The sequence below is a fragment of the Tamandua tetradactyla genome, chromosome 10 (assembly GCF_023851605.1).
Source record: "Tamandua tetradactyla isolate mTamTet1 chromosome 10, mTamTet1.pri, whole genome shotgun sequence".
Lineage (NCBI taxonomy): Eukaryota > Metazoa > Chordata > Mammalia > Pilosa > Myrmecophagidae > Tamandua > Tamandua tetradactyla.
The window spans coordinates 102317623-102343963 of NC_135336.1; the positions used below are offsets into that span (position 1 = coordinate 102317623).

Consider the following 26341-nt stretch of genomic DNA (forward strand, 5'->3'; position numbering starts at 1 on the left):
GCATTTAGGGCAATAAATTTCCCTCTTAGCACTGCCTTTGCTGCATCCCATAAGTTTTGATATGTTGTGTTTTCATTTTCATTCGCCTCGAGGTATTTACTAATTTCTCTTGCAATTTCTACTTTGACCCACTCGTTGTTTAACAGTGTGTTGTTGAGCCTCCACGTATTTGTGAATTTTCTGGCACTCCGCCTATTATTGATTTCCAACTTCATTCCTTTATGATCCGAGAAAGTGTTGTGTATGATTTCAATCTGTTTAAATTTGTTAAGACTTGCTTTGTGACCCAGCATATGGTCTATCTTTGAGAATGATCCATGAGCACTTGAGAAGAAGGTGTATCCTGCTGCTGTGGGATGTAATGTCCTATAAATGTCTGTTAAGTCTAGCTCATTTATAGTAATATTCAGATTCTCTATTTCTTTATTGATCCTCTGTCTAGATGTTCTGTCCATTGATGAGAGTGGGGAATTGAAGTCTCCAACTATTATGGTATTTGTGTCTATTTCCCTTTTCAGTGTTTGCAGTGTATTCCTCACGTATTTTGGGGCATTCTGGTTCGGTGCATAAATATTTATGATTGTTATGTCTTCTTGTTTAATTGTTCCTTTTATTAGTATATAGTGTTCTTCTTTGTCTCTTTTAACTGTTTTACATTTGAAGTCTAACTTGTTGGATATTAGTATAGCCACTCCTGCTCTTTTCTGGTTGTTATTTGCATGAAATATCTTTTCCCAACCTTTCACTTTCAACCTATGTTTATCTTTGGATCTAAGATGTGTTTCCTGTAGACAGCATATAGAAGGATCCTGTTTTTTAATCCATTCTGCCAGTCTATGTCTTTTGATTGGGGAATTCAGTCCATTAACATTTAGTGTTATTACTATTTGGATAATATTTTCCTCTACCATTTTGCCTTTTGTATTATATATATCATATCTGACTTTCCTTCTTTCTACACTCTTCTCCATGCTTCTCTCTTCTGTCCTTTCATTTCTGACTCTAGTGCTCCCTTTAGTATTTCTTGCAGAGCTGGTCTCTTGGTCACAAATTCTCTCAGTGACTTTTTGTCTGAGAATGTTTTAATTTCTCCCTCATTTCTGAAGGACAATTTTGCTGGATATAGGAGTCTTGGTTGGCAGTTTTTCTCTTTTAGTAATTTAAATATATCATCCCACTGTCTTCTAGCCTCCATGGTTTCTGCTGAGAATTCTACACATAGTCTTATTGGGTTTCCCTTGTATGTGATGGATTGTTTTTCTCTTGCTGCTTTCAAGATCTTCTCTTTCTCTTTGACCTCTGACATTCTAACTAGTAAGTGTCTTGGAGAACGCCTATTTGGGTCTAATCTCTTTGGGGTGCGCTGCACTTCTTGGATCTGTAATTTTAGGTCTTTCATAAGAGTTGGGAAGTTTTCAGTGATAATTTCTTCCATTAGTTTTTCTCCTCCTTTTCCCTTCTCTTCTCCTTCTGGGACACCCACAACACGTATATTTGTGCGCTTCATATTGTCCTTGAGTTCCCTGATACCCTGTTCAAGTTTTTCCATTCTTTTCCCAATAGTTTCTGTTTGTTTTTGGAATTCAGATGTTCCATCCTCCAAATCACTAATTCTATCTTCTGTCTCTTTGAATCTATCATTGTAGGTATCCATTGTTTTTTCCATCTTTTCTACCTTATCCTTCACTTCCATAAGTTCTGTGATTTGTTTTTTCAGTTTTTCTATTTCTTCTTTATGTTCAGCCCATGTCTTCTTCATGTCCTCCCTCAATTTATCGATTTCGTTTTTGAAGAGGTTTTCCATTTCTGTTCGTATATTCAGCATTAGTTGTCTCAGCTCCTGTATCTCATTTGAACTATTGGTTTGTTCCTCTGACTGGGCCATATTTTCAATTTTTTGAGCGTGATCCGTTATCTTCTGCTGGCATCTGCGCATTTAGACAGATTTTCCTGGGTTTTGGATCCAAAAGTTTGGAAGATTTTTCTGTGAAAGCTCTGGATTCTGTTTTTCTTATCCTGCCCAGTAGGTGGCGCTCGTGGCATATGTTTGTCTGCGGGTCCCACCAGTAAAAGGTGCTGTGGGTCCTTTAACTTTGGCAAACTCTCGCCGTCCGGGAGGTTCGCTAGCCGAAGCGGCTTGGAAGAGTGCCAGCCGGCCCAGGGTCCGAATGCAGGGTGGGTCGCTGGGCGCTGCAGCCCGGGAAAGTGCCCGTCCGAATTTCCTAGTCGGCCCGGGGCGCAAAGCGTGGCGGGAGGGCGCTAGCCGCAGCCGCCCACCCGGGAGAGTGCACCGTTCCCAGGGAGTCGTGGGTTTGGAAGGGCCCCCCCCCACCACCGTTCTCCACAGCCTGGGGATTTCTGATCCAATTCTCTCAGTTGGTCCGGGGGCCGCGCGTGGTGTGGGCGCCAGCCGCCGCAGTTTGAGGGGACCGCCTGTCCAATTCTCCCAGCCTACCCGGGAAGGGGGAAGGGAGTGACTCCGGCCGCTTTCCGCCCCGCCCGGTGAAGCCCGCGCCCCTCGGCGATCTCACCAAAACGGGTTCTCTCAGCCAGCCAGCCGTTCCAGGATGGGGTACGCTGTCTTTTTTATCTCTGTCGTGGCTTTGGGGGCTGTTCTGTATCGTTTCTACTCCCCTAGTAGCTGTTCTGGAGGGGAAACTAAGATCCACGCGTCTTACTAAGCCGCCATCTTCTCCGGAAGTCTGCTTTGCTGGGGCTCCAGAGATTCAGGTGTTCATTCCATCTGTGTCACCAAATTGTTACCAGACAAGGGCTGTCGGTTTTTCTGCCCAACATACACAATTACCAATTCCTGAGACACCGGGGTTTCCAAGAGAGTAAAAGTTTATTACTACATGTGTTGCAGGAGAATAGACTAACACCCCAAAATCTGTCTTCCTGTATTTAGAGTGTTCGTGGTTTTTAAGGATTTTAAAAGGGGAGATAAGGTCATTCCAGATAGTAAACTTGAAGCACAAAAGGAGAGCAGTCAGTAGCCATGTTTCTTGATGATGACTGAATAATGATAAAGCTTTCACAATGTGACTGTGTGATTGTGAAAACCTTGTGTCTGATGCTCCTTTTATCTACCTTGTCAACAGACGAGTAGAACATGTGGAATAAAAATAAATAATAGGGGGAACAAATGTTAAAACAAATTTAGTTTGAAATGCTAGTGATCAATGAAAGCGAGGGGTAAGGGGTATGGTATGTATAATCTTTTTTTTTCTGTTTTCATTTTATTTCTTTTTCTATTGTCTTTTTATTTCTTTTTCTGAATTGATGCAAATGTTCTAAGAAATGATGAATATGCAACTATGTGATGATATTGTGAATTACTTATTATATATGTGGAATGGAACAATCATATGTTTATGTTTTTGTTCGTTTGTTGTTAAATATTATTTAATAAATAAATTTTAAAAAAAGAATGTATGTTAAGTTCTGTCAATAAAAATATTTTTAAAAAATAGATTTAGCAGAATTATACTTTGAGCTAAACATGTATCAGTTCAAATTAATTTAATCAGGTTTCCTAGTTGTATTTTTTTTAAATTTTGTTCTATTCTACAGAGCATAAATATTAAATGATTATAAAATACATTTCATTTGAAATGTTTTATGCGGGGAGAGGTGGGACTCCGCCGAGTCCGGTCCCGCTAGGCTAGCGAGGGTCCACTCCTCCTGCCGAGGGGGTCCAGGGAGTAGAACCGCCAGGCGCAGAGGGGGCTCGAGCTCGAGCGTCTGGGTCGGAGGCGCACGTGCAGGGGACCACTGCGGGTCTGAAGGACTGGAGGCCGAGTCAATTAAGGCATGAAGCAAGGTAGCTTTATTGTTGGTAGAAGCTTATGCCAGGGCCGCCAGTAGCTAAAGACCTCGAGGCTCGGTGAGCCCCGGACTATATACAGTTTGAGGAGAGGTGGAGTTAGGGCGTGGACTCCAGGGGAGGGTAGCCAATCACACAGGGAGGACGGATGGGGTGACTGTGACGTCTGTAGGCACCAGGGAGATGTTGTTTTTGAGTGTGCCTGTAGCTGCGGATGTTGGGCGGGTGGAGGGATAAGGAGGAGGTCAACAGGGGTAGAGAGACAAGGCTGCGTCACTAGCCGCCGGGTGAGGCTTGTAATTCAGAGGTCTAGAAGAACCGGACGTGCCAAAATGGCGAGGGAGGGAATGAAAAAGACTAAGCCATCAGGCCAAGAATAAAATTATGCCACAGTTTTAAATACAAAATACAGAATTCAAGCACAAATCAATGCATTATGGTCTCATGAATACAGTTATAAAACTGAAAACTTAACAGCTTCCAATAAGTAAATAACATTATGATAGGAAAGATTCATTCCAAAAACAGCATTTTTAACAAAAGAAGAAGAAAGCATTAGCAATGTCAGTTAGTGTTATTGTTTTGGTAGTATTGTATCAATTAAGAAGCAATTCAAATTCTAGTAATGGTAGTAAAATTACTTTCAAATTTGGATTAAAAATAGCACTAAATCTTCAAAGTATTGAAACTTTTAGAAAATTGTGACTTTCCAGTTGGCAATCTGAGCCAAAAAGATGCCAAGGGGAAGCAGTACACAGATGCCATATAATGATACACATTATTTATGAACCTGATACTGTGTTGGTTGGTTCACACATTTCATAAATTGACCTTTCTGTTTCAATGACAAGTGTACAAAATTGTGATTCTTACATAAGAATCACACATAAAACCCAAGAACAAACACATTAAATCAAAAAGCTAACTTGTACTTCCATTTCTTTAAAAAAAAAAAAAAAAAAAAGTAGATATCAGATTTTTAACCCATTAAGAGAAAAGCCATCTTAAAAGTCTTGTAGCAGGCGGGCCACGGTGGCTCAGTAGGCAGAGTTCTCACCTGCCATGCTGGAGACCCAGGTTTGATTCCTGGTGCCTGCCCACGCAAAAAAAAAAGTCTTGTAGCTATTTCCCTCTAAGATGAGAAGAAAAGGATGTCTGTTCTTGCCACTTCTTAAAAAAAGAAAAAAGTCCTGTAATCTTCCTTTTTCAGCTGAAAGGATGAAGCACGATAGCCACGACTTTGTTACAGACTAAAATCCAACAAGTTATTCCAATGCCACCTGAAAAAAAAAGAAATTCAACATAAGAAACCACACCCACAGTTCTGCTCACATTGCCTGCCTCTGTTACTTTTAACTTACAGGAAAAAAGAGTATTTCAATTCTTTTTGTGCAGTGCTCAGCTAAGACTACGTTCATTCATATTTCATGGAGCCAACTTCGTTAGCCTTTCTACAGACTTACAGGGCTGCAGTTCTTTACTAAGAAGGAGTTACACCAAACAGTTGACACTGATTTGTATTTCTCTCTCTGGCCAGAGAGATGTGCATTTCTATCTGCAATACGCAAAAAACTGCAAGAAGTTGGAGCAGGAACTATTTGTTTTTCCTTTCTAAAAAAAAATCATTAAGTAAGGTTTACTCACACCTCTCCTACCCCACTGACAACTGAGAGGCAGGAGTGCCACATCGTCCAGGACAGGCTGCAAAGGTGGCTGACTGGCCCGCATGGAAGGGTGACCTTTTGCCCCTCTAGTCACCCCTGCATCCCAACCAGCAAGGCCCCAAGCAGAGCTCGTGGCCGAGCCTGGGCTGTGGTGGTCAAATGCAAAGAAAAGAAAAGGGGAGCAGCAAGAGTGGCTAAACTGGAAGTCTTTTTTGAAACAGTCAATTCCTTTGACCTTCAGCTTAATCATGTATCACAACCAAAGACTGCCTGACAAAGATGCGTGCTACAGCATTCTTAATAGCAAAAAATCAGAACCTAGCAAAATAAATATTTTATAATAGGGAAATTAGTACATTATAACACATCCAAATGAAGAACAGCTATTTAAGCTTCCTTAATAATTTACTGATATGGGAAAAGGCTTACAATATAAAATGAAATGGGGTATAAAACTGTAATGTCAGGTGACTTTAACTATATAAAAATAAATAGAAAAAACGACTGAAAAAATATATCAGGGTTATCCATAGCTAATGGAATTTTAAAAAGTATTTTTTGGTTATTTCTAATCATTCTTCAATGACGTATATCTGTTTTAACATAACCAAAAAATTACCTTTCAAATATAAAAGAATGACGAAGAGCATCAAATGCTGCTGAGACGTCAAGCATAATAAGGATTGAGAAGAAGTTGCAGAATTTGGGAATTGGAGGTTCAGAATCAGACTCCAAGCATTCGTCCTGGATTCTGGAAGCAGACCTGGAATTGAATTCTAGCTCTGCCATTTAATACTTTGGTGACCTTTCACAATAAGATATGCACAAGGCAGAGAGAAGAGCAGCTGCTCACTCAACAGAATGACGATGATGACGAGTTGACTCACCTTCTACCACCCACCTCTACAGAAGCACAACAATATCTTCCATGAAAATCTTACCTGCTACTCTAGTAGGAAATGCTACTAGGCGATCAAGTGGAGTTATCCATTTACTTGGCACCACAGCCACAGGGACAGAATAATACTTCCAAATAAGTGAGATCATCAGTGCTGCCTGGAAAGACACTTCTGGTAAGTGAAAAGAACCTGCCAGTCATGTAACAAATAACTACAAAAGATGGGAAAACATCAAAAAAAATTAAGGAAACTTCCAGATTGATGACCACAAGCCTACCAATTCAGACCTTGAAGCCAAGATACACGCATGCACAGCCACTAATCTCCATTGCTAAAACCCTGAAATATGCTGTCGAATTAAAGACCAGTCCACAAGGATGTCTAGAACACACAGACCAAAGGGGTGGGGGAAAGGGTACTTCTTACATGTGAACTGTATAGTGGGTGTTTTAATATGGATAACAGATACACATTATTTAAATTAGCGGATAAATAAACCGGGCAATCTTTCCTCACTTAGTATCTCCCCTGACTTGCCAGACTATTTTAAATATACTTGTGACAAAAGCTATCTTACTCCTCTAAGATCCTTGAAAGCACAGTAAATTCTCCCACCCACACAAGTGTCAGCATAACTGTGCAGAGGCGGGCTCTCTATAAGGTGAAACAATGGGTAGAGAACTGAGGCTTCTTTTCCCTCCTTTCCCCACCAGTAGAAAGGGTGACCCCTCACGGTCCTGATTATGCCACTCAAATAAACAGACTTAAAAAAGAGTGTCTGCCTTAATTCCTGTGTCTCTGTAAAACCTAGCTCATATTTCAGGATCAATTTCTTTAAATATACCCAAATAACCTTTCATTTTTGGGAGGGGGGGGGTTGTGTGAATTCTTCACCACAGTAAATAGAAGTTCTGAAACTTCAGAAGTACTGAAAGCAGAGATCACTTAACCCACCCAGGCAGCAACTGAAGCATATAAGTGAAAACCTTAGGGTGAAGGAGTTGCAGAAGTAGGAACAGTTCCCTGGGAAACTAAACAATTAAATATCCTTGTGATGGTTAACTGCCCATCTACAATCAACACAGGAGACAACCCTCAGCAATGTAGTTAATCTCCTTGTCCAGAAAGCCATAATCAAGGGTTTCAGTAGTTAGAAGAATTTTTGCCTCAAATTCAAGATCAGGTGTTGCGTGAATTTGCAGCTAACCAGTTTCTCCTGGGGACTTCGGTCTAAACTTCAACATCACTTTTATCAGTTTCCTGTCTGCAGCCTGCCCTATGGAGTTCAGACTTGTCAACGCCCATGATTCCTCATTAAGACATTTCTTAATATATACATACATATGTACACATATACATATGCATGCATACACATATGTATGTGTATATATACATATGATACATACATGCTTGTTGTTTAAGCACATTAAGGATCAAAATTATTTTCAAACTTAGAAAATCTAATGCTGAAATAAGCTTCTCTCACTTCATCCCCCTACACCTCCAAAACATGACAGTATGAAAGTTTCCCTGAGAAGTTACTTCAGAGTTCTTTGGCTTTCTCTTAAGTCTAAACTCAGAGATCGCATACCAGGATGCTGTGCAGCCAAAAGGGGAAAGTCGGAATTCTCAGCCCTGGATTCTGAGGGCTGAATCGGGAAGACAGTCCTTCAACTTTAATGACCCCAGGTGACACTACAGATCACTTACTTGCAACACGTAGAAAGCAACACTTATAACCCATTTTATCTTGGCTAATTGAGCTGTCCGTGCTTTCACTGAAAGGAAAAAGAGGTTGAAAGAATTATATTGATCTTGAAAAGTGAAGAAAATAACCAAGTACACAAAAATGTTATTTCACCTTATAGAATATTTTCTGTATAAACATAATACTTGCACAATATACTTAGAAAATATAAAATAGAATTTTATGTCATCTACAATCCCTCTGTCATTATTTAAAATAGAGTCAGATTGTGAGATCTGAATAGCTTTATGACTGAAAACCCTTAAAATCATTCATTTAAATCAGAAATTCTTCTTAGAATACATTAACTACTAAGCAACAGGACTAAACTTTCCTTCCTTTATTTCCTGGTCTACAGAGTACACACACCCATAGTGGGGAGTTTAGTTTGTCCGGGCCTGAGCAGGCGCCCCGCTGTACGTGTAAGCAGCCATGGGACCAGCTCACACCGTCTCACACCAGCAGGGCCTCTCAGCACCCAGGCTAACCCCGACAACACAGTCTTCACCCCAGGAGATGGTTGGGTACAGTGGAAACTACAAAGATGAATAAGACCTGACCCCTACTCGGCAGACTGCCCTCAGATAAGCAGATGGTTCCTGTAAGGACACCACTGGGCATTTCCTAGAGAGTGGAACAAAAGCCTCTGGGAATCCACTAGGAGGTTTTCTCTGGACGTCTTTCTTTCAGAAAGGTGCTGCATTTGAAAATGACAACCTAAAGCAAGGAGTCGGCTCTGAAGAAAATGTAAGAAGACTTAGTTTCTGTGCAAGGAAGAAAATATTAATCATTATTGGCTTTCTTCTAGATAACTTAAGTTTCTAACATTTAGAACAGCCAAAAATGAAATATATATTCTAAGAATCCTTATATAAAGATTTCCCTACTAAGCAGCTACTACTGGTACTACTGACACCAGTACCGTGAGTTTTGAGCTTATCAGTCATCTTGTTGATCTTTCTTTCCAATCTGGCATATCTGGCGAACTCGTCCATCATGTTGACAGTGGAGAGCTCTTGCTTCATACCCTGGATCTCAGCTCTCATCTGTGCCTCCTGCTCTGCATCCTTTTGCAACACTCTGGACATCTGGCAGGATGGACAGTGGGGATGAGCACCTTTCCATGTGTGTACACACCCCTCCCCACCTCCTCCACCATCCTATCTGCTGCCCCTTTCAACCGGGCAAGCCACCCTTCACCTTTGTAGTCAGACTTTGTTACCTTTCTGCTCCCTTCAACAACCACAAAAACAAAATTCGCTCAATTCTGAACCACCACCAAATTATATTTTCCCATTTGTAGAAATGTTGATGGATTGTTATGATATATGTATACATCTCTCACAATAAATGTTAAAATTAGGGTTATGAAAGGAAAGCCTAGCCCATCCCCAGAGCTGTCATTCAGGTGACAGGAAACATTCATCCTCTTCCCTTCCTGAATAATTCAGTCCTAAATTAGGTGGGACAGAGCCAGGTGGGTGGGAAGGGCTGTGACGAGGTCCACAGAGGGGTGCCAGAGCCTAAGCAGGGTGAAGGGGGACTCAGAATCCAAGCACAGTGTGGGGGGCATTCCCACAGAGGGGCAACCTGACAGGGGTCAGAGCCAAGCACAGTGAAATAGGGGAACCCAAGAAAAGGCAGCTGGGCAGGGAGTGGAAGGTGCACTTGCCAGGAAGAACCCAACCAAACACTGGGTATCAAGGCCCCAGTGGACACCCAGACTGGGGGGAGCATGGCGGTAGAGAGATGAAATTATTTATACAAGAGATTGATCAAATATGTAAATTTATTAGGGGTAACTGGGAGCCAGTTTTCCCATTATCAGGAAAAAAATCTTAGAAATATAGACAAGGAGAAAATTAGAATGATCACTGGTACTGGATTAGAATTGGAGGTATGGGATTGAACTAGTGGTTTTGATGATGAGACAGACATGATAGACACGATAGAGACAGGACTGAAGATAAGGATGACCATACAGACAGAACCAAATGTTTGGAAACAGGCACTTCTGACTAACCAGTCCCATGTGGGACGCAGCCCACTGGGACCCCTTCCCAGGGGGTTCCCTGATCTGGGGGTCAACGGAGGAGCCACTCACCACCTGCGCGGTCCCCAGGTGCCCCCCCCCCCATACACCTTCAGTGCCAGGACACTCTCCTGGGAACAGATCTCGCTGTCGGGAAGGACACGATGGTGACTGCCAGGTGGTGTGACCCGGGAGGAGGCTGGAGGCAGGACCAGATCTCCAGCCAATGGCACACAGTGGGGTGGTGGGATGGGACACTAGGCAGGTCTGGAGGAAAAGGGGTGAGGGGGACTTAGGAAAAACTTCAGAAAGCCCCTCTGGTGATGGGTCCCCAGGAGTGACCAGTGAACATCTCCAAATTCATCCTGAGACACTCCTCCATCAAAGTGCAGATAAACCAATGGGGGCCACTTGGCAAAATCACTGGCCTATGTCAAATGACATAGTCATTCAAGTCAAGGAAAGACAGAAGAATTCCCCCAGACTGAAGGGGATCAAAGAGACACAACAAGTTCCTGCAACACGTGGTTCTCAGCTGGGCCCTTTTGGCGTTACTGGGACACCTGGAAAACTGAACGATCTGAGGATGAGACAGCAGATACGCACTTGATGCTTTATGCGGAGAGGCCAACTTTGCAGGAAATGTACACTAAAGTGTTGCTGCTGAGGGGGCTCAGACAGGCAGGTCTGAGGTCTCCCGAGGACGCCTGCGTACTGTCTGCCACACTCCCACTACCCCCGCCCCCGACACACACACCCACATTGGCCCCAAAGGAAGAGAAAGGGTCTTCTACCCCACTCCCTCATAGTTGGTTCCCTAAGCTGCTCTGAGTACCACCCAATACTCTCACTCAAGGGGATTCACTCCAGTTTGATCCACCCTGGAGGAAAAAGGAAGACTGGGCCAAATTCTCCTCTTAGAAACGAAGTCACAGAATCTCCGGAAAGCAGGAGTCTACAGTTGATGCAACAGAGGCTTTGGGGGTGGTCCTCCTACCAGATTCATCCTCAAGTCTTGTTCAGGTTTGGGAACCCCTCAAATGATACCTGATAACAGGGAAAATGCCATGATTAGAACACAGAGTTGGAATCCCCACTCCACCACTGTGGCAACCCAAGGGTCGGGATCTCTCCCTCAGGAAAAGAAGAAACAAACAAGAACTTTAAGCATGTAGTAGTAATGTGATAAAAGCACAGGCCAGAAGGTAAACTGCCTCTCCAGATGGGAAAAGAATGGTCAAGTCACTTAAACAGACTTTCTGAAAGTTCTTTGAATCATTATCTACGCTGTTTTCCTTATGCTATCAAGGCTGAATTTATAACCTGCATGTTTCAGGATATCTTGAAATGCTACTGTCATATAAGAAAATACTTAAGTTTGTTAGCAACATGTGCATGCACTCTCTTGGCTCTGTGCCCACTATAAAACTCTGCCTTCCCCTCTGATCAATGCTGAGCACGGACTTCCCTTTGCAAGAGTGCTGACTTCCACTTCCTGACTGGCTGCCATTGGGAAGAATCTTCCCCTGTTCATAAGTCCCTAATTAAAATCCATGGATACTAGGCGAATGAATCCTGAGGACAGTATGTATATATATATATATTTTTTAATTTTTCTTATTGTATAATATAACATAACAAGAAACAAACAAACAAAACAAAGAAAGAAATAAGCAATAGTTTTCAAAGTACACTTCAGCAAGTAGTTATAGGAACAGATCCCAGAGTTTGTCATGGGCTTGCATACAATCCTCTCAACTTTTTTTTCCTTCTAGCTGCTCCAAAATACAGGAGACTAAATGGCTTAAATATTTTTTTATCATCACAATCGACTTTGTTTTCCTTTTTTTTTTCTTTGAAAAGTAACATATATGCAGAAAAGCAATACATTTCAAGGCACAGCGCCACAATAAGTTGTAGAACATACTTCAGAGTTTGACATGGGTTACAATTCCACAAATTTTAGGTTCTAGCTGTTCTAAAATACTAGAGACTAAAAGAGATATCAATTTAATGATTCGGCATTCATATTCATTTGTTAAATCCTATCTTCACTGTAAAACTCCACCACCACCTTTGATCTTTCCATCCCTCTCTTTAGGGGTGTCTGGGCTATGGCCATTCTAAATTTTTCACATTGGAAGGGTCTGTCACTAAAATGGGGTAGGGAGATGGAACTATCTGATGTTCTGGGGAAGCTGGGCCCTCTAGGTTTCAGGACTTATCTGGTCCAGGGACCCATCTGGAGGTTGTAGGTTTCTGGAAATTTCACCCTAGTGCATGGAACCTTTGTAGAATTTCATATTGCCATAGGTGTTTTTTACGATTGGTTGGAATGGCCCTGGTTGGGGTTTGGCAAGTTATGATAGATAGCATGTTTAACTGAAGCATGCACTAGTGACATTCAGAGCCATTCCTCAACTCTATTGAAACTCTCTCAGCCACTTATACTTTATTAGTTACACTTTTTTTCTCCCTTTTTGTCAGGATTGAATTGTTGATCCCGTGGTGCCAGGCCCAGACTCATCCCTGGGAGTCATCTCCCAAGCTGTCAGGGAGACTCTCACCCCTGGATGTCATGCCCCACATAGAGGGGAAGGCAATGATTTCACTTTCAGAGCTGAGGACAGTATATTGAGTGAAATAAGCCAGAAACAAAAAAACCCAAATATATCGCATCACTAATATGAACAAACTATAAGGTACAAACTCTGAAAATTGAATTCGAGAGCACAGATTATCAGGGGAAAACTTATTGTAAAGGTTCCTAGATTGTAAACTCTAACAGCAGTCACATCTATTCCTGAGTTGTAACTGTTATTTCTAAATTCTGAGATGTTGAGCTCTTTGTATATAAACTGGTCATTGCCTGGAACTCTGAATATCTGAGACTCAGAGCCAGAGCTCTGCAGCTATGAAAGTCAGCACAACCCCATAGAGCAACTGCTTAAAAAGCTAAAAAAGAGATCAGACTTCAGAGATATGAACTGTGTTGGTTTGAAAGGATGTGTATCCCCTAGAAAAGCCATGTTTTAATCTAAATTCCATTTCATAAAGGCAGAATAATACCTATTCAATACTGTATGTTTGAAACTGTAATCAGATCATCTCCCTGGAGATGTGATTTAGTCAAGACTGGTTGTTAAGCTGGATTAGGTGATGACATGTCTCCACGCATTTGGTAAATTTTGATAAGCTTCTGGAGTCCTATAAAAGAGGAAACATTTTGGAGAATGGGAGAGATTCTGAGAGCGCAGAGAACAACGCAACCACAAGAAGCAGAGTCTACCAGCCAGTAACCTTTGGAGATGAAGAAGGAAAATGCCTCTTGGGGAGCTTCGTGAAACAGGAAGCCAGGAGAAGAAGCTAGCAGATGATGCCATGTTCGCCATGTGCCTTCTCCCTAGAGAGAAACCCTGAACTTCATCGGCCTTCTTGAACCAAGGTATCTTTCCTTGGATGCCTTTGATTGGTTATTTCTACAGACTTGTTATAACTGGGACATATTCTCGGCCTTAGAACTGCAAACTAGCAACTTATTAAATTTTCGTTTTTGAAAGTCATTCTGTTTCTGGTATATTGCATCCCAGCAGCTAGCAAACTAGAACATGAATGAAGCTGATCTGGCTAAGACTAAAGTAAATCAGATTAAAGCGTAAATGGTGATACTGAATATATTTTAAAACTTCAGCTTTTATATAAGTTCAAAGGAAGAGATGTTGATTTGGTGCAAAATTTATATTTTTCTGTAGCCCAAAAATCTAACTTAACTTGTACAATCAGTTAATTCAACACCATAATTATATGGAACCTTGAATAGAGAGTGAGATCTTATTGGTTTGTATAGTTAGTGTGATGCCCTGATATATCCCAGAGTAATCTAGGCAGAAGATAAAAAAGTATTTGCAAAGTTCCCTTGAAGGGCTGGGGAAAAATGTGGAAGTATTAAACATCCCCACCTGGGAAGACCTTATTTTCTTGCAAGCATTGGGGAATGCCAAGTTAATAGCCCAAACCCTTGATCTTTGGGCTGGCCCCATGAAACTTACAGGAGAAACTAAGCTAAAAATAGCTTCATTTAAAAATGCTTATAAAAATTAAAGCTCAGATTGTAAATTTTAACTGTTATCTTTAAATACTAAAATGCTTTACTTTTATATAGACTAATAATTCCTTATAATTTTAAGTGTCTGTGTGACACGTGAAAGTCAAATTCAGTTCTCCAGCACTAAATGTCAGCATAGGTCCATACAGCAACAGAAAAAATCAAACTCTAATTTAAAATGTGATGAAACTTATTGTTAAAACAAAGTAAACCAATATACAAGGTAAAGAATAATACTGTCTGCATTTTAAAGCTCTTTTATGTGACATAAAAAGAAAAATGTTTATTTTGTGCAAAATTTAAAATTTTTGAAGCACATTATCCAATTTAACCTATCTGATCAGTTAATTTAAACAACTTAATTCAGCTTTATTTATATAAAACCTGGAATAAGAAATAAAATCTTAATATTCTGTATAAATTAAAGTTATACAATGATGCAGTTCAGAATATTTTGGGCAAAAAATGAAAAAGTGTTTGCAAAGACCCTTGAGGGACTGGGAAAAATAAAAACTATTAAACTTCCCCATCTGATAAATGCTTGACATTTTCTTAAGCAAGAGGGGCTCCCAATTTAATAACCCAACTCCTCAATTTTGAGGATGACCTTTATGAAACTTATTCTGTAATAGCAAACTAAACCTATTTATGACTAATGCCTAAGAGTCATATCCGGAAAATCTCTGCTGTTGCTCAAATGTGGTCTCTCTCTAAATCAAACTCTGAACTTCCCCCCAATGTGGGACATGATTTCCAGGGGTATAAGCCTGGCCCTGGCATCATGAAACATAAGTTTCAAAGATGAGCCTGCCCCTAGCATCGTGGACTAACTAACCAAAAGGGGGAAAAGAGACAGTTTCAATGGCTAAGAAATTTCAAATTGAGTTGAGAGGTTATTCTGGAAGTTACCGTTGAACTGTAATCTAGTAATCTTGATTCTTGAAGATGATTGCATAACTATATAGTTTTTACAGTGTGCTGGTTTAAAACGGTTATGTACCCCAGAAAAGACAGGCTTTTTTTTGGGGGGGGGGGGGGGAATTGCATGGGCCAGGAACTAAACCTGGGCCTCTCACATGGCAGGTGAGCATTCTACCACTGAACCACCCATGCACCCCAAGCCATGCTCTTTTAATCCAATTTTGTGGGTGCAGACTTACTGTGGGTGGGATCTTTTGATAGATTATCTTCACGTCGGTGTTACCTGATTAGTTTACTGGAGTGCTTAAAAGAACCAGACACAGACATCTGGAGATGCTTTGAGAGCCAACACAGAAAGCCACTGAAAGGAAAGCAATGGAACCCAGGAATAATGGGCCAGTGTCTTCCCAGCTGAGAGAGAATCCCTGGACGTGACTGGCCTTTCTTGAGTGAAGGTGTCTCAATTTGGACATTTTTATGGCCTTAGAACTTAAAACTTGTAACTTACCCCTCTGTAAAAGCCAACTCATTTCTGGTATATTGCATTCCATCAGCTTTAGCAAACCGAATGTGATTGTGAAACCTTGTGAATGGCACTTCTTTTATCCAGTGTATGGACAAATGAGTGAAAAAAGAAAAATAAACAACAGAGGGGATCGAGGGTATGGGAAGTTCTGGGTGTTCTTTTTAATTTTATTTTTATTCATACTTTTACTGCTTTTGGAGTAATGAAAATGTTCAAAAATTGATTGTGATGATGAATGCACAACTATGACATTGAACCACTGTATACTTGGGATGATTATATGGTATGTGACTACAACACAGTAAAATTGCATTTAAAAAAAAATCAAACAACTCACGGTACCTCTCTGCCTGGAGTGTTCTTTGGTCTTGGGACTGTACTGGGTGGAACAACCACTCACTAGCTGGGTATTTGGGGGCAGTTTCTGGACCAGACCCCAGTGGAAAACAAATGATGGGACAATGACAAGTGCAGGGAAGTCCATAATAATGGATAGCTCACCCCTCCCTTGGACACAGTGGGCAACCCTGGGGATATTCACCTGCGTGTCCTGCCCCTGAACACCAGGGTCAGATCCCTCTATCTCTGAATGGAACCACGGCCCGTAGAGCTCCAAACCCACAAAAGGCTCAGACTCGCCTCAGCTCAGCTGTATTCGACCAGGGTCACCCCTGGCCATCACCATGCCTGATCCCAGCAAGAAGTCTCTAAATGATGGTTTTCCATATTAAAAGGGTGAGGGTTTCAGGAAAACACCTATCCAGGACATCCGTGGCAGATCCTGCAGTCTTGCCTCTCAGCTCAGCAACATATGGCTCCTAGAGGAGCCTTTTTATAAAGCAAAACCTGAAGGCCAATTTCAAAAATATTTAATATAAAAATGGAGGTCAGATTACATCCAGGGATGGAAGTCTCACTGGCATGACACCATGGGATCAACAATGCCTTTCTGATCAAAAAGGTAGGGAAAGAAATGTAACAAAATAAGTGGCTAAGCATGATCAAATACAATTGAGAGGCTATTCTGAAGGCTACTCTTAAGTAAGCTTCTGCTAGATATTGCTAATTACAATAGTTTGCCAAACCCCAACCAAAGCCATTTCTATTAACTCTAAAGAACACCTAGGGCTCTATCTGAGATTCTACAAAGGTTCCATGCACAGTGATTACTTTCCAGAAACCTACAACCTCCAGAGGGGTTCTAGGCCAGATAAGGCCTCAAACCCAGAGGGGCCAGCCTCTTCAGAACATCAATTAGTTCCATTACCTTATTTCATATTATCAACACCGCTTTTCAACATGAAAAAGTTAGAATGGGCATAGCCAAATACCCCTAAAGATTGAAAGAAAGATCAAGAGAGGAGGAGTTATAACAGAGAAGATAGTATTTAACAAATGAGTATGACTGCTGAATCATTATACTGATATTTCTTTTAGTCTCCAGTATCTTGGAGTAACTAAAAGGAAAAATCTAAAATAGTGGCTCTATAACCTATACAAAACTCTGAAACCTGTTCTATAACTACTTATTACAATGTACTTTGAAATTTATTGCTTTTTTGTATATACATTTCACAATAAAAACTGTTTAAAAAAAAAAAAAAAGAGGTCAGTCCCACAACCCAAGCCCAAGTGGCCACTGTCTGCAAAGAAGTTGGAGGATGGGGGAAACCCTAAGGGAAGAAGCTTGGGGTATAAAGCCAGTACTCATTAGCATCTCTTAGTCCCTCTCCTCTCCTCCCAGGGTTGAAGAAGTCTTGGTTCTGCTATATGAACCAGGCGCCCTCATCTATGCGTCCTGTGATCAGCCAGATGGAAAGGGAGGGAATCTGAGAGAAATTCTAACAAAGCCATCAGCAGAGAGTGCGTGTCCTTAGCCAGCCATGCCACCCCACCTCAGAATTCTCTTGAGATCCCACTCCCAGAACCTTGTAAGGCTTTGCTGGGTGGGAGAGCTTCTCATACCTCAAAGACTTTCTGAAGGGCCTCAGGCACTGACCTAGCTGCCCTTCCACAGTGGTGGGACGGGTCCTTGCTTCTGGTTTAACCCGAGAAGCCTCAGAAACACTGTCAGAAAGGTTATATGATCTGAAGCACAAAACATGGCCTCATCCCCGAGGGCCTTGTAGTCCAAATCCAGCTCTTTCTATCTCTGTCTTGACGCTTCCGCTCCTGCTCCCTCAGGTCAGAGCCTCTCATGGTTGTACAGGAGCAGCATTTTACCCTACAGATGGCCTGTGCACTCCTCCCAGACTGCTTTTCACGGGCTCACCACAGACCCAGTGAGCAGGCAGAGCAGATCGCGATTACTTTTCACTATTCTGAACAGCAATCATGGAGACTGTCCTGTGCTAGGATCTTTATATGTGATCCTTTCTCACCTGGCCGTTCAACTCCTGCGAACAGGGGAAAGGCATAGAAGAAAGCTGAATGGGTTGGGGTTATAGAGGTACACACCCTGCAGGAGGCAGCAAGGGATGTGAACACAGGTCTAAGGACAGGATCAGTGGCTCTTTCATCTAAATTCCCACCAGGCAGCCACCCTCCTTGGGCACAAGCCCCTGCACTCTAGGCTGCAGTAACAAGCCCCTCAGACAGGATCCTGGGCAGAGCACAGGCTGGGGCAGGCACAGGGAAGGAGCCTGAGCAGATGACAGGTCTTAGGTATAGTTACCCCAAGCATCCATACCCCAAACATCTGCTCCTCATCCCCCATCTGTTATGGAGGACTTATGAACCTCTCACAGAGGAAGCCAACACCAATACAATCTCTTTGAGCAATTGAGATTAATTCTGTGTGGCTCCAACATTAGATGAAACAATATGGAGGAAAATAAGAAGAACGAACATGATAGTGCAGGAAGGAGAGGCAGCTCATCAAGGGCCTTTTACGCATTGCTAAGGATTTGGGGCACCATCTTAAAAAGACCAGCGGCATTACAAGATTCTAAAGTGGAGGAGAGTTAAAAGAGAATTCCCTGTAACTCAGGATACTGGGGAAAACGAGGCCCTTAGAATAGAGCTTTACCCGGAACAGGCACTCAGCGAATACAAGTAAAAGAAAACATAAAGAAACAGACGTCCTACCGTGTCTTAAATACCCTCCATCCCCATTTCCAAAAGGAGAGAAAAGCAGGGAGAACTGAGTTTCCCGGAAAATGCTAACAACGCTTGCATCCAATCTTTGAAGTTTCAGACTGAGCCAGACAGCCCTCGCTGCCATCGCTGCCTCTGTGGACATAGAGAGGAAGCCGTTCCCCGGGACAGCTTTGCCACCAAATCCCTATTCATGCTCCGGTAAGCTGAGAGGGGGAACTAGGAGAATCACAACCTAGAATCAAATCTGTGGGCCCGCGCTTACTAGCTGGATAACAGTCCAACTTCCTGAACTGCCTGGGAGGTAAAGCAGGTGAGATGATAATATTTGCCTCTCGCCGCAGCCGTGACAACTGGAGACGAGATTCAGGAGGCACCCCACCGCCCAGGGGTTTTCCCTCGACATCTGTCTCTCCAGCCCACCCACCCACCCCGAGAACGTGGGCTCCTTGAACCCGGGATCCGCCTCTCCGGGACCTGGGGGTGCACGCGGGGGCGCACAGAGGCCTCCGGGAAAGTCCTGGAGCAGCGCTATGCCCCGCACTGGTCCTCTAGCACCCGAGGGCTGCTCGCACGCCTCCAGGGACCAGGGTTAACGGAAATGAACGAGGCAGCACAGCCAGTTCCCAGTCCCGGGCGCGCGGCCGCCACCCGTTACCCGACGCCTGCTGCTGCGTGGAAACGCGGTCAAGTGTGTCAGGGATTTCCCCCCACCCCCCACCCTGAGAATTATCAAGTCCGGATTTGGAGGTAAAGCTTCGCAGGTTTGGACGTTAGCAACTAATTTTAAACTATCTTAAAATACGGTAGAGACCAACCAAGCCGCTGCTGCGGGCCGAATCCAGCCCTCAGGTGGCCAATTTGAGACCCCTGCGTCCACCCCAGCCCCGCCAGGGCTAAGGCGGCGTTCCCACCGGCCCCTGGAAGGTCAGGCAGCCACTTACGAAGGAGGAGAAGGACGGGAGGAGGATCCTGAGGACATTGCACCCAAACACGAAGCTAAGCACCAGCAGCCACGCCCAGCGGTCGGCTTCCCCAGCGCTCATCGCAAACCTGGCCGCGGCACCGGCACCGCTACAACAGCTCCATGGGGACACGTCGCCCGCTGCGCCCGCGCCTGCGCGCTGAGGCCCCGCGATCACACGGAGGAGAGCCATCGCGCCTGCGCAATGCGCCGCACTCCCAGGGAGGCGGGGCCGTCTTTTCCTCCGGGTACTGTCGGAGCTGTTAGCGCATTCCAACTTGCCCCTTTGGCCTTCCAGGCATCCGTAGCCCTCTTGGCCGGCTGGGCCGTTCCTTTGACGTAATCGCAAAGAAGCCCCCAAGAGCAAATGATTAATGGCTTACAAAACATCTGCTCAATTGATTAAAAACATAAAATTCAGAAGTTCTAAATTGACTACATTTAACTTGATGACCTTTTACCATACATTTTAAATTAAACGCAGAGACCCCTCTATAGGGTGCTGCGAGAATACCCCACAGCCTTGTATCAGGTAGTAACAGGGAGAGAGCTCAACGAAGCTGCAGTGCACACACTGTTGTCCTTGGGAATCTCCACATTTCTCCTTGAGGTCACTCCTTCCTCACCTGCAGTTCTCAGGCCTAGGACCAAAACCTCTTGGCCTTACTTGGACGCATGTTTAATGAGCACCCAGGTCCTCGAGATAGCAATCCTGCGCATCATGCCTTTTTTTCCTTACAAAAAACACAGTTTTAATAAGTGCTTGATACTTGCTTGTAGCGGCAGATTCCTGGCTTTAAATTCTTTATTTTCCTTCCTTAATTGTTTTTATTTTTACAAATAACTTCACCCTCCCTCTCTCAATCCCTCTCCCCCAGTAAACTCTAATCTGCTTTCTATCTCTACAAATGTGTGACTTCTAGTCATCTCTTACAAAGTAGAATTATATCATTTTTGAACTGTGTCTTGCTTATTTCATGGGGCATAATGTTTTCAAGATTCTTTTATGTGTAATGGAGAGGCTGGAGGGAACCGCCTGAAAATACAGAGCTGTGTTCCAGTAGCCATGTTTCTTGATGATGAGTGTATAATGAAATAGCTTTCACAATGTGACTGCGTGATTGTGAAAACCTTGTGTCTGATGCTTCTTTTATCTACCTTGTCAACAGACGAGTAGAACATATGGAATAAAAATAAATGATAGGGGGAACAAATGTTAAAATAAATTTAGTTTGAAATGCTAGTGATCAATGAAAGCGAGGGGTAAGGGGTATGGTATGTATAATCTTTTTTTTTCTGTTTTCGTTTTATTTCTTTTTCTGTTGTCTTTATTTCTTTTACTGAATTGATGCAAATATTCTAAGAAATGATGAATATGCAACTATGTGATGATATTGTGAATTACTGATTATATATGTAGAACAAAATGATCATATGTTAATGGTTTTGTTTGTTGTTAATTTTCTTAATTAATAAATAAATAAATTAAAAAAAAAAATTCTTCTATGTTGGAAAGGGGGATGGAGCAAAAAGCCCAACCAGAGAGGCAGCCCTAAGCCCCCTGACTAAGGTTCCAACGCTATTGACGCCAGGACTCTCAGTCTCCAGACCTGGTGCTGTGCGCCCAAGTGGTCTGGGCCGCTGGAGTGGAATGGCTGTTGTTACCGGACAAAGGCAGGTGGATTCTTCTGCCTGATGTGCTCAATAACCAATTTCTGAGACACGGGGGGTTCAAAGAGAGGAAGAATTTATTAGTAGGCTACTAGGCACATAGTAGGAGAGCAGATGGCCTCGCAGCCCAAAATTTGTCTCCCCAAATTGCAGTAATTTGGGTAGTTTTATTAGAGAAAAGGTGGGCAGGGTTTAGGATAAAGAGCACAGTGACCCCAGATGATGTAATTAGAGGTGATCTAATTATTGAGCATGCTAAGATTGATTATATGCTTATCACAGAATGTATGAAAGAGAATGGCAGAATGAGGTATAGGTGACTTGTAGGCTAAAGTCCAAGCTACTGTGCATGTCAGGTGGGCCCACTTAGGTTAAATCTGGTCTCAGTCATCAAGATAATTTTGGACTTGGGGTGTGTTAGTTCCAGGCAGACCCAAGACCCTTCATTAACAAACATTAAGGGCTGTCTTTAGTGATCACAGGACTGTAAAGTTGAAAAACTGGATAACTAGGTACAGATGAAGATTAGTCACAAGGTTTTTACGATCATGGGGGCAGAAAATAAGGGCTATGCAATCATGATCAGGGATCAAGGCAGCAGGATTACAATTCAGAGATTTCAGGTATTTCCCTGTCTACTCCAATATGCCAGAAAGCAAAAAGGAAGACCTATGTAACAATTCAGTAATCAAAATCATCCCTTAAATCCTGATTTCTTGGTTACTCTAAGACCCAGGGCATCTGGCTTCTGCACTTCCTATGAATAGTATAAGGGAGCCTAAAGAGACCCCACACCAGGTGTGAAAAATTCCGCATGACAAATGTGCAACACCAACATATCTGTATCTACTGATGGTGCTATAAGCACCTCACAGATTTCTGCTTCAGAACAAGAGATCCTGATTAGACCAAAGCCATTGCTGTTGAAGTTGTTAGTCTGTTGGTGCACTAACAAGAAAGGCAGATACACAACAAAAGAGATTATAGTTTATCTTGGCCGGTATATTATGGCTAAATGATTATATGATGAGAAGAAACAACATATTGTATATTGTTCGATTGATCTCCTAAGGGATTTTCTTGGAGTGCCAAACTTGTCTGTGAAAGAGCACAGGAAAATATATAGATGATCTACAGAAACTTGGAAGTAGTCAATGAGCAGGAGCCATCAGATTCAGGCACATCTGTGAGTGAAAACAGGTGTCACCTTGAAGCTAGCAGTGATCAAAAGGACCCTGTGCAAGGGCTGCAGGAAGAGAAACCTTCATCCTCAACTTCGATTTCTAGACCAGCTACCTCATCTAGAAGGAGAGCAGTTAGTGAGACAGAAGAAAATTCAGATGAATTAGCTAGTGAACAACAAAGAAAGCCAAAGAAAGCCCCACAAATCTAATAGCATTTCTCTTTCCTGTGATGAAAGCGTGGCTTTGTTTGTAATAAGAGGGATATATTGTGAAAGAAGCAGTAGCAGTGAATCGACAGCGACTGTCAAATCCAGATTTTGATGTTGTTATAAGTGAACATTTTCATGGTCGATTGGATCAGGATTCAGTTTTAGATCAATTCATGTAAAATTTGAACTTGAATCTCTCAACACAGAAGATTACAGCCTTAGGGAAGAAGGACGAGAACTCTCAAATGAAGATGAAGACTGATATATTGAGTCACTGTGTATCAGGCAGGGGAGAGTGATACAGATTCATTTGGAGAGCCTGAAATTTCCTAAGCTGACTATTGGAAATGCACTTCATACAATGAAATGCATCCCCCTCTTCCACCATATGGCAACAGATGTTGGGCCCTTCATGAGAACTGGCTTCCTGATGATAAAGGAAAGGATAAAGGGAAAATATCTGAGAGAGCCAAACTACAGAACTCAACACATGTAGAAAAGGGCTTTCATGTTCCTGATTGCAAAAAAAATGACAGTGACTGATTCTAAAGAGCCAAGTGTTGAAGAAAATGATAAAATCACACAAGCCTCCCAGTTCCAAGAAAGTGAGGAACTATTCTCAGCCATCAACTTATCCCATTCTCTAATTCAAGACTTGTTTCAAGTATAACAGTGGAAGAAGAAAAAGACTCCAGCAAGACCGTGGCTGCTGTCAACCTGTTCAAGCATATCCTGGACCATCCACGTGAAAAAGGTGGGGATGGGATTCATCCTGGAGAAAATCAGGACAGGGTTACAGATGGTTCTCAATCCAGACCAAGACTGGCAGAAAATACACCATTGCAAGCAGCAATTTGAGCTTTTGTTAAACCATTTCTTGTTCAGAGCAGAAGAATATAGCAACTCCTCTTCATAGGATTTAGAGAATGAACTTTGTAAGCCCTTCATCCATAGCTTCTATGTCATTTTTAACCTAAGCATGACTGGGTTTGGAGAACTGAACTTTCTATTGAAGACCAAAACTTGGTCAGCAACTCAAAGGAATATCAGCAGTGACCAGAGGTGTGTGGCAGAAGCAAGGAACCCAAGGTCAGTTACTGAGGGTGTTCTAGTTTGCTAGCTGCTGGAATGCAATATACCAGAAAAGGAATGGCTTTTAAAAGGGGGAATTTAGTAAGTTGCTAGTTTACAGTTCTAAGGCCAAGAAAATCTCCCAATTAAAACAAGTCTATAGATATGCCCAATCAAAGGCATCCAGGGAAAGATACCTTGGTTCAAGAAGGCTGATGAAGTTCAGGGTTTCTCTCTCAAGTGAGAGGGCACATGGGGAACACAGTCACAGTTTCTCTCTCAGCTGGAAGGGCACATGGCGAACATGATGTCATCTGCTACCTTTCTCTCCTGGCTTCTGGTTTCATGAAGCTCCTGGGGAGGCATTTTCCTTCTTCATCTCCAAAGTTCTCTGGCTCATGGACTCCCTGCTTCGTGGTGTGGCAGCATTCTCTGCTCTCTCTGAATCTCTTTCATTCTCCAAAATGTTTCCTCTTTTAAAGGACTCCAGAAATTTATCAAGACCCACTTAAATGGGTGGGGACATGTCGTCACTTAATCCAATTTAACAACCGCTCTTGATTAAATCACACCTCCAAGGAGATGATCTGATTACAGTTCCATACATACAGCATTGAATAGGGATTATTCTACCTTTACAAAATGGGATTTTGACTAAAACATGGCTTTTCTAGGATCCACACATCCTTTCAAACCAGCACAGAGGGCAACCAACACAAAGCAGATTCCTCTCAAGATAGGTACACCCAAGAAGACAGCACTGAAATGCAAGGCGAAAATAGGACTGGCCCACTTGGTTCCCAAAAGAGATAGAAGAGACAGGGAGAAGCAATTTAATGAGAACTGAAACAGGACCTGTCCTTCACTTAGCCCACCTTTTTCTATTAAATGAAAATAACGATGATGGCCATCAAGTACAGGGATTGATAAATCAAAGAGTAGACTGCCAATATTTCCACCAGGACTAGGGGATGTCAGTATTCAGAATGAAGTAAGTCGAGTCTGAAGTATTTGTCTCAGTGACTGCATGACAAGAATTAAACTCAGACAGTTACTTCATATGCACAAATTTTGTAGCCATCATATCATTCAGTATCATCGGAAGCCTGAACTTGTCCTATAGTGGCAGCCCATTTTATGATCCAGGGTAGCTAAAAACAAATGAAATGATGGGGTCTATTCGCGATTGCATTTTAACATAGTTGAACATACAAGTATTCTTGTGTTCTCTGTGTGTGTGTGTATGTGAAGTGATATATAAACCGTCATTTGAGCTAGTTTGCTGTGTTTTTTTCTAACTTGTTAAAAAAGACATTTATGCACATTTTAAAATGCAAATGTTAAATTATGTTTAAAGGCAGCACTGTTAATATTATCAGAACTAAAAATGTGTTTATTTTGGTCTTCTTGTTACACCAAGTCCTTCTGAATAGGCAAAATCAGTAAGTTAAAAATTAATCTTCTAATTGTTATGGGTGAAGCAAACTTTATTAAGACCTAAAATTTTCAGACTTAGTACTATGTCTAAAAATTAATCTCTAAATAAACCTTTTATTAGCTTTTTAAAAAGTTTTAATTTTGAAATAATTTCAAATTTACAAAAAGGTTGCAAAAAATAAAACTTGTGTAAAGAGCACCCAATGTCCTTTACTTGGATTCACCTATTTTAACATTTTACCTTGTTTGTTCTATCATATTTTCTATCTCTCTCCTGTGTGTATTAGAGAGAGATGAATATTTATCGATTACATTAGGATTAATGCTGATATAATATTTTAATCTAATATAACATTTGCGTTCCAGTTTTTTCAATTGACTCAGTAACGTCCTAGCAGCGTTTTTCCTCTTTGGTACAAGATCCAGTCCAGGATAAGGAATTGCATTTAATTGTCATGTCTCTTCAGCCTTGTTTTGGTTTGCTAAAGCTGTGGAAATGCAATATACTAGAAATGGATTGGCTTTTACAGAGGGAATTTATTAGGTTACAAATTTACAGTTCTAAGGCCATGATAATGTCCACATTCAGGCATCAACAAGATGATACTTGGACTCTGAAGAAAGGCTGCAGGCTTCTGGAACACCTCTGTCAGCTGCGAAGGCATGTGGCTGGCATCTGTTGGTCCTTGCTCCCAGTTCTTTGCTTTCAGATTCCAGTGGCTTTCTCTCTGTGTCCTGTGAGTCTTCTCTTAGTGTCTTCAGGGCAAATGCTGGATTTTATCTCTTAGTTTAGCATCTCCCAGGGCATTTTTCTGTCTCCGAGTATCTGTGCTTTCTCCAAAACATCTCCTCTTAAAGGACTCCAGTAAGTGGATTAAGACCCACCTGCAGGGTGGTGCGACAGTGGCTCAGTGGCAGAGTTCTGCACTCACCTGCAGTGCAGGAGACCCAGATTCCTGGTGGCTGCCCATGTGGAAAAAAAAAAAAAG

General features: G+C 42.2%; 1 protein-coding gene and 1 pseudogene across 3 annotated transcripts; one reads left to right on the forward strand and one right to left on the reverse strand.

Moving 5' to 3' along the window:
* Positions 1-3806: 3806 nt before the first annotated feature.
* Positions 3807-19946, reverse strand: GET1 (guided entry of tail-anchored proteins factor 1). Of its 3 annotated transcripts, XM_077119059.1 has the most exons (6): positions 19761-19872; positions 11166-11215; positions 9059-9224; positions 8100-8167; positions 6432-6546; positions 3807-5106 (listed from the first exon to the last, which is right to left on the reverse strand). In XM_077119059.1, exons 2-6 carry the CDS (start codon positions 11172-11174, stop codon positions 5033-5035), a joined length of 432 nt encoding a protein of 143 aa, XP_076975174.1. In that variant the 5' UTR covers positions 11175-11215; positions 19761-19872; the 3' UTR covers positions 3807-5032. The 3 variants fall into 3 exon arrangements, with proteins under 3 accessions (XP_076975174.1, XP_076975173.1, XP_076975175.1); XM_077119058.1 differs by lacking the exon at positions 11166-11215 and having other exon boundaries at positions 19761-19946; XM_077119060.1 differs by lacking the exons at positions 11166-11215; positions 19761-19872 and adding an exon at positions 19294-19416.
* Positions 19947-22272: 2326 nt separating this feature from the next.
* Positions 22273-23635, forward strand: LOC143648097 (E3 ubiquitin-protein ligase Mdm2 pseudogene; annotated as a pseudogene).
* Positions 23636-26341: the final 2706 nt, after the last annotated feature.

What these genes read in the sequence shown, in the direction of transcription:
- GET1 (XM_077119058.1), bottom strand. Translation starts at nt 19,862, where the DNA reads ATGAGCGCTGGGGAAGCCGACCGCTGGGCGTGGCTGCTGGTGCTTAGC. An exon ending in TCCCGTCCTTCTCCTCCTTC is followed by an intron (nt 9,225 to 19,760) that starts GTAAGTGGCTGC and finishes CCATCCTGCCAG; the next exon opens with ATGTCCAGAGTGTTGCAAAA. An exon ending in ATTTCCTACTAGAGTAGCAG is followed by an intron (nt 5,107 to 6,431) that starts GTAAGATTTTCA and finishes TTTTTTTTTCAG; the next exon opens with GTGGCATTGGAATAACTTGT.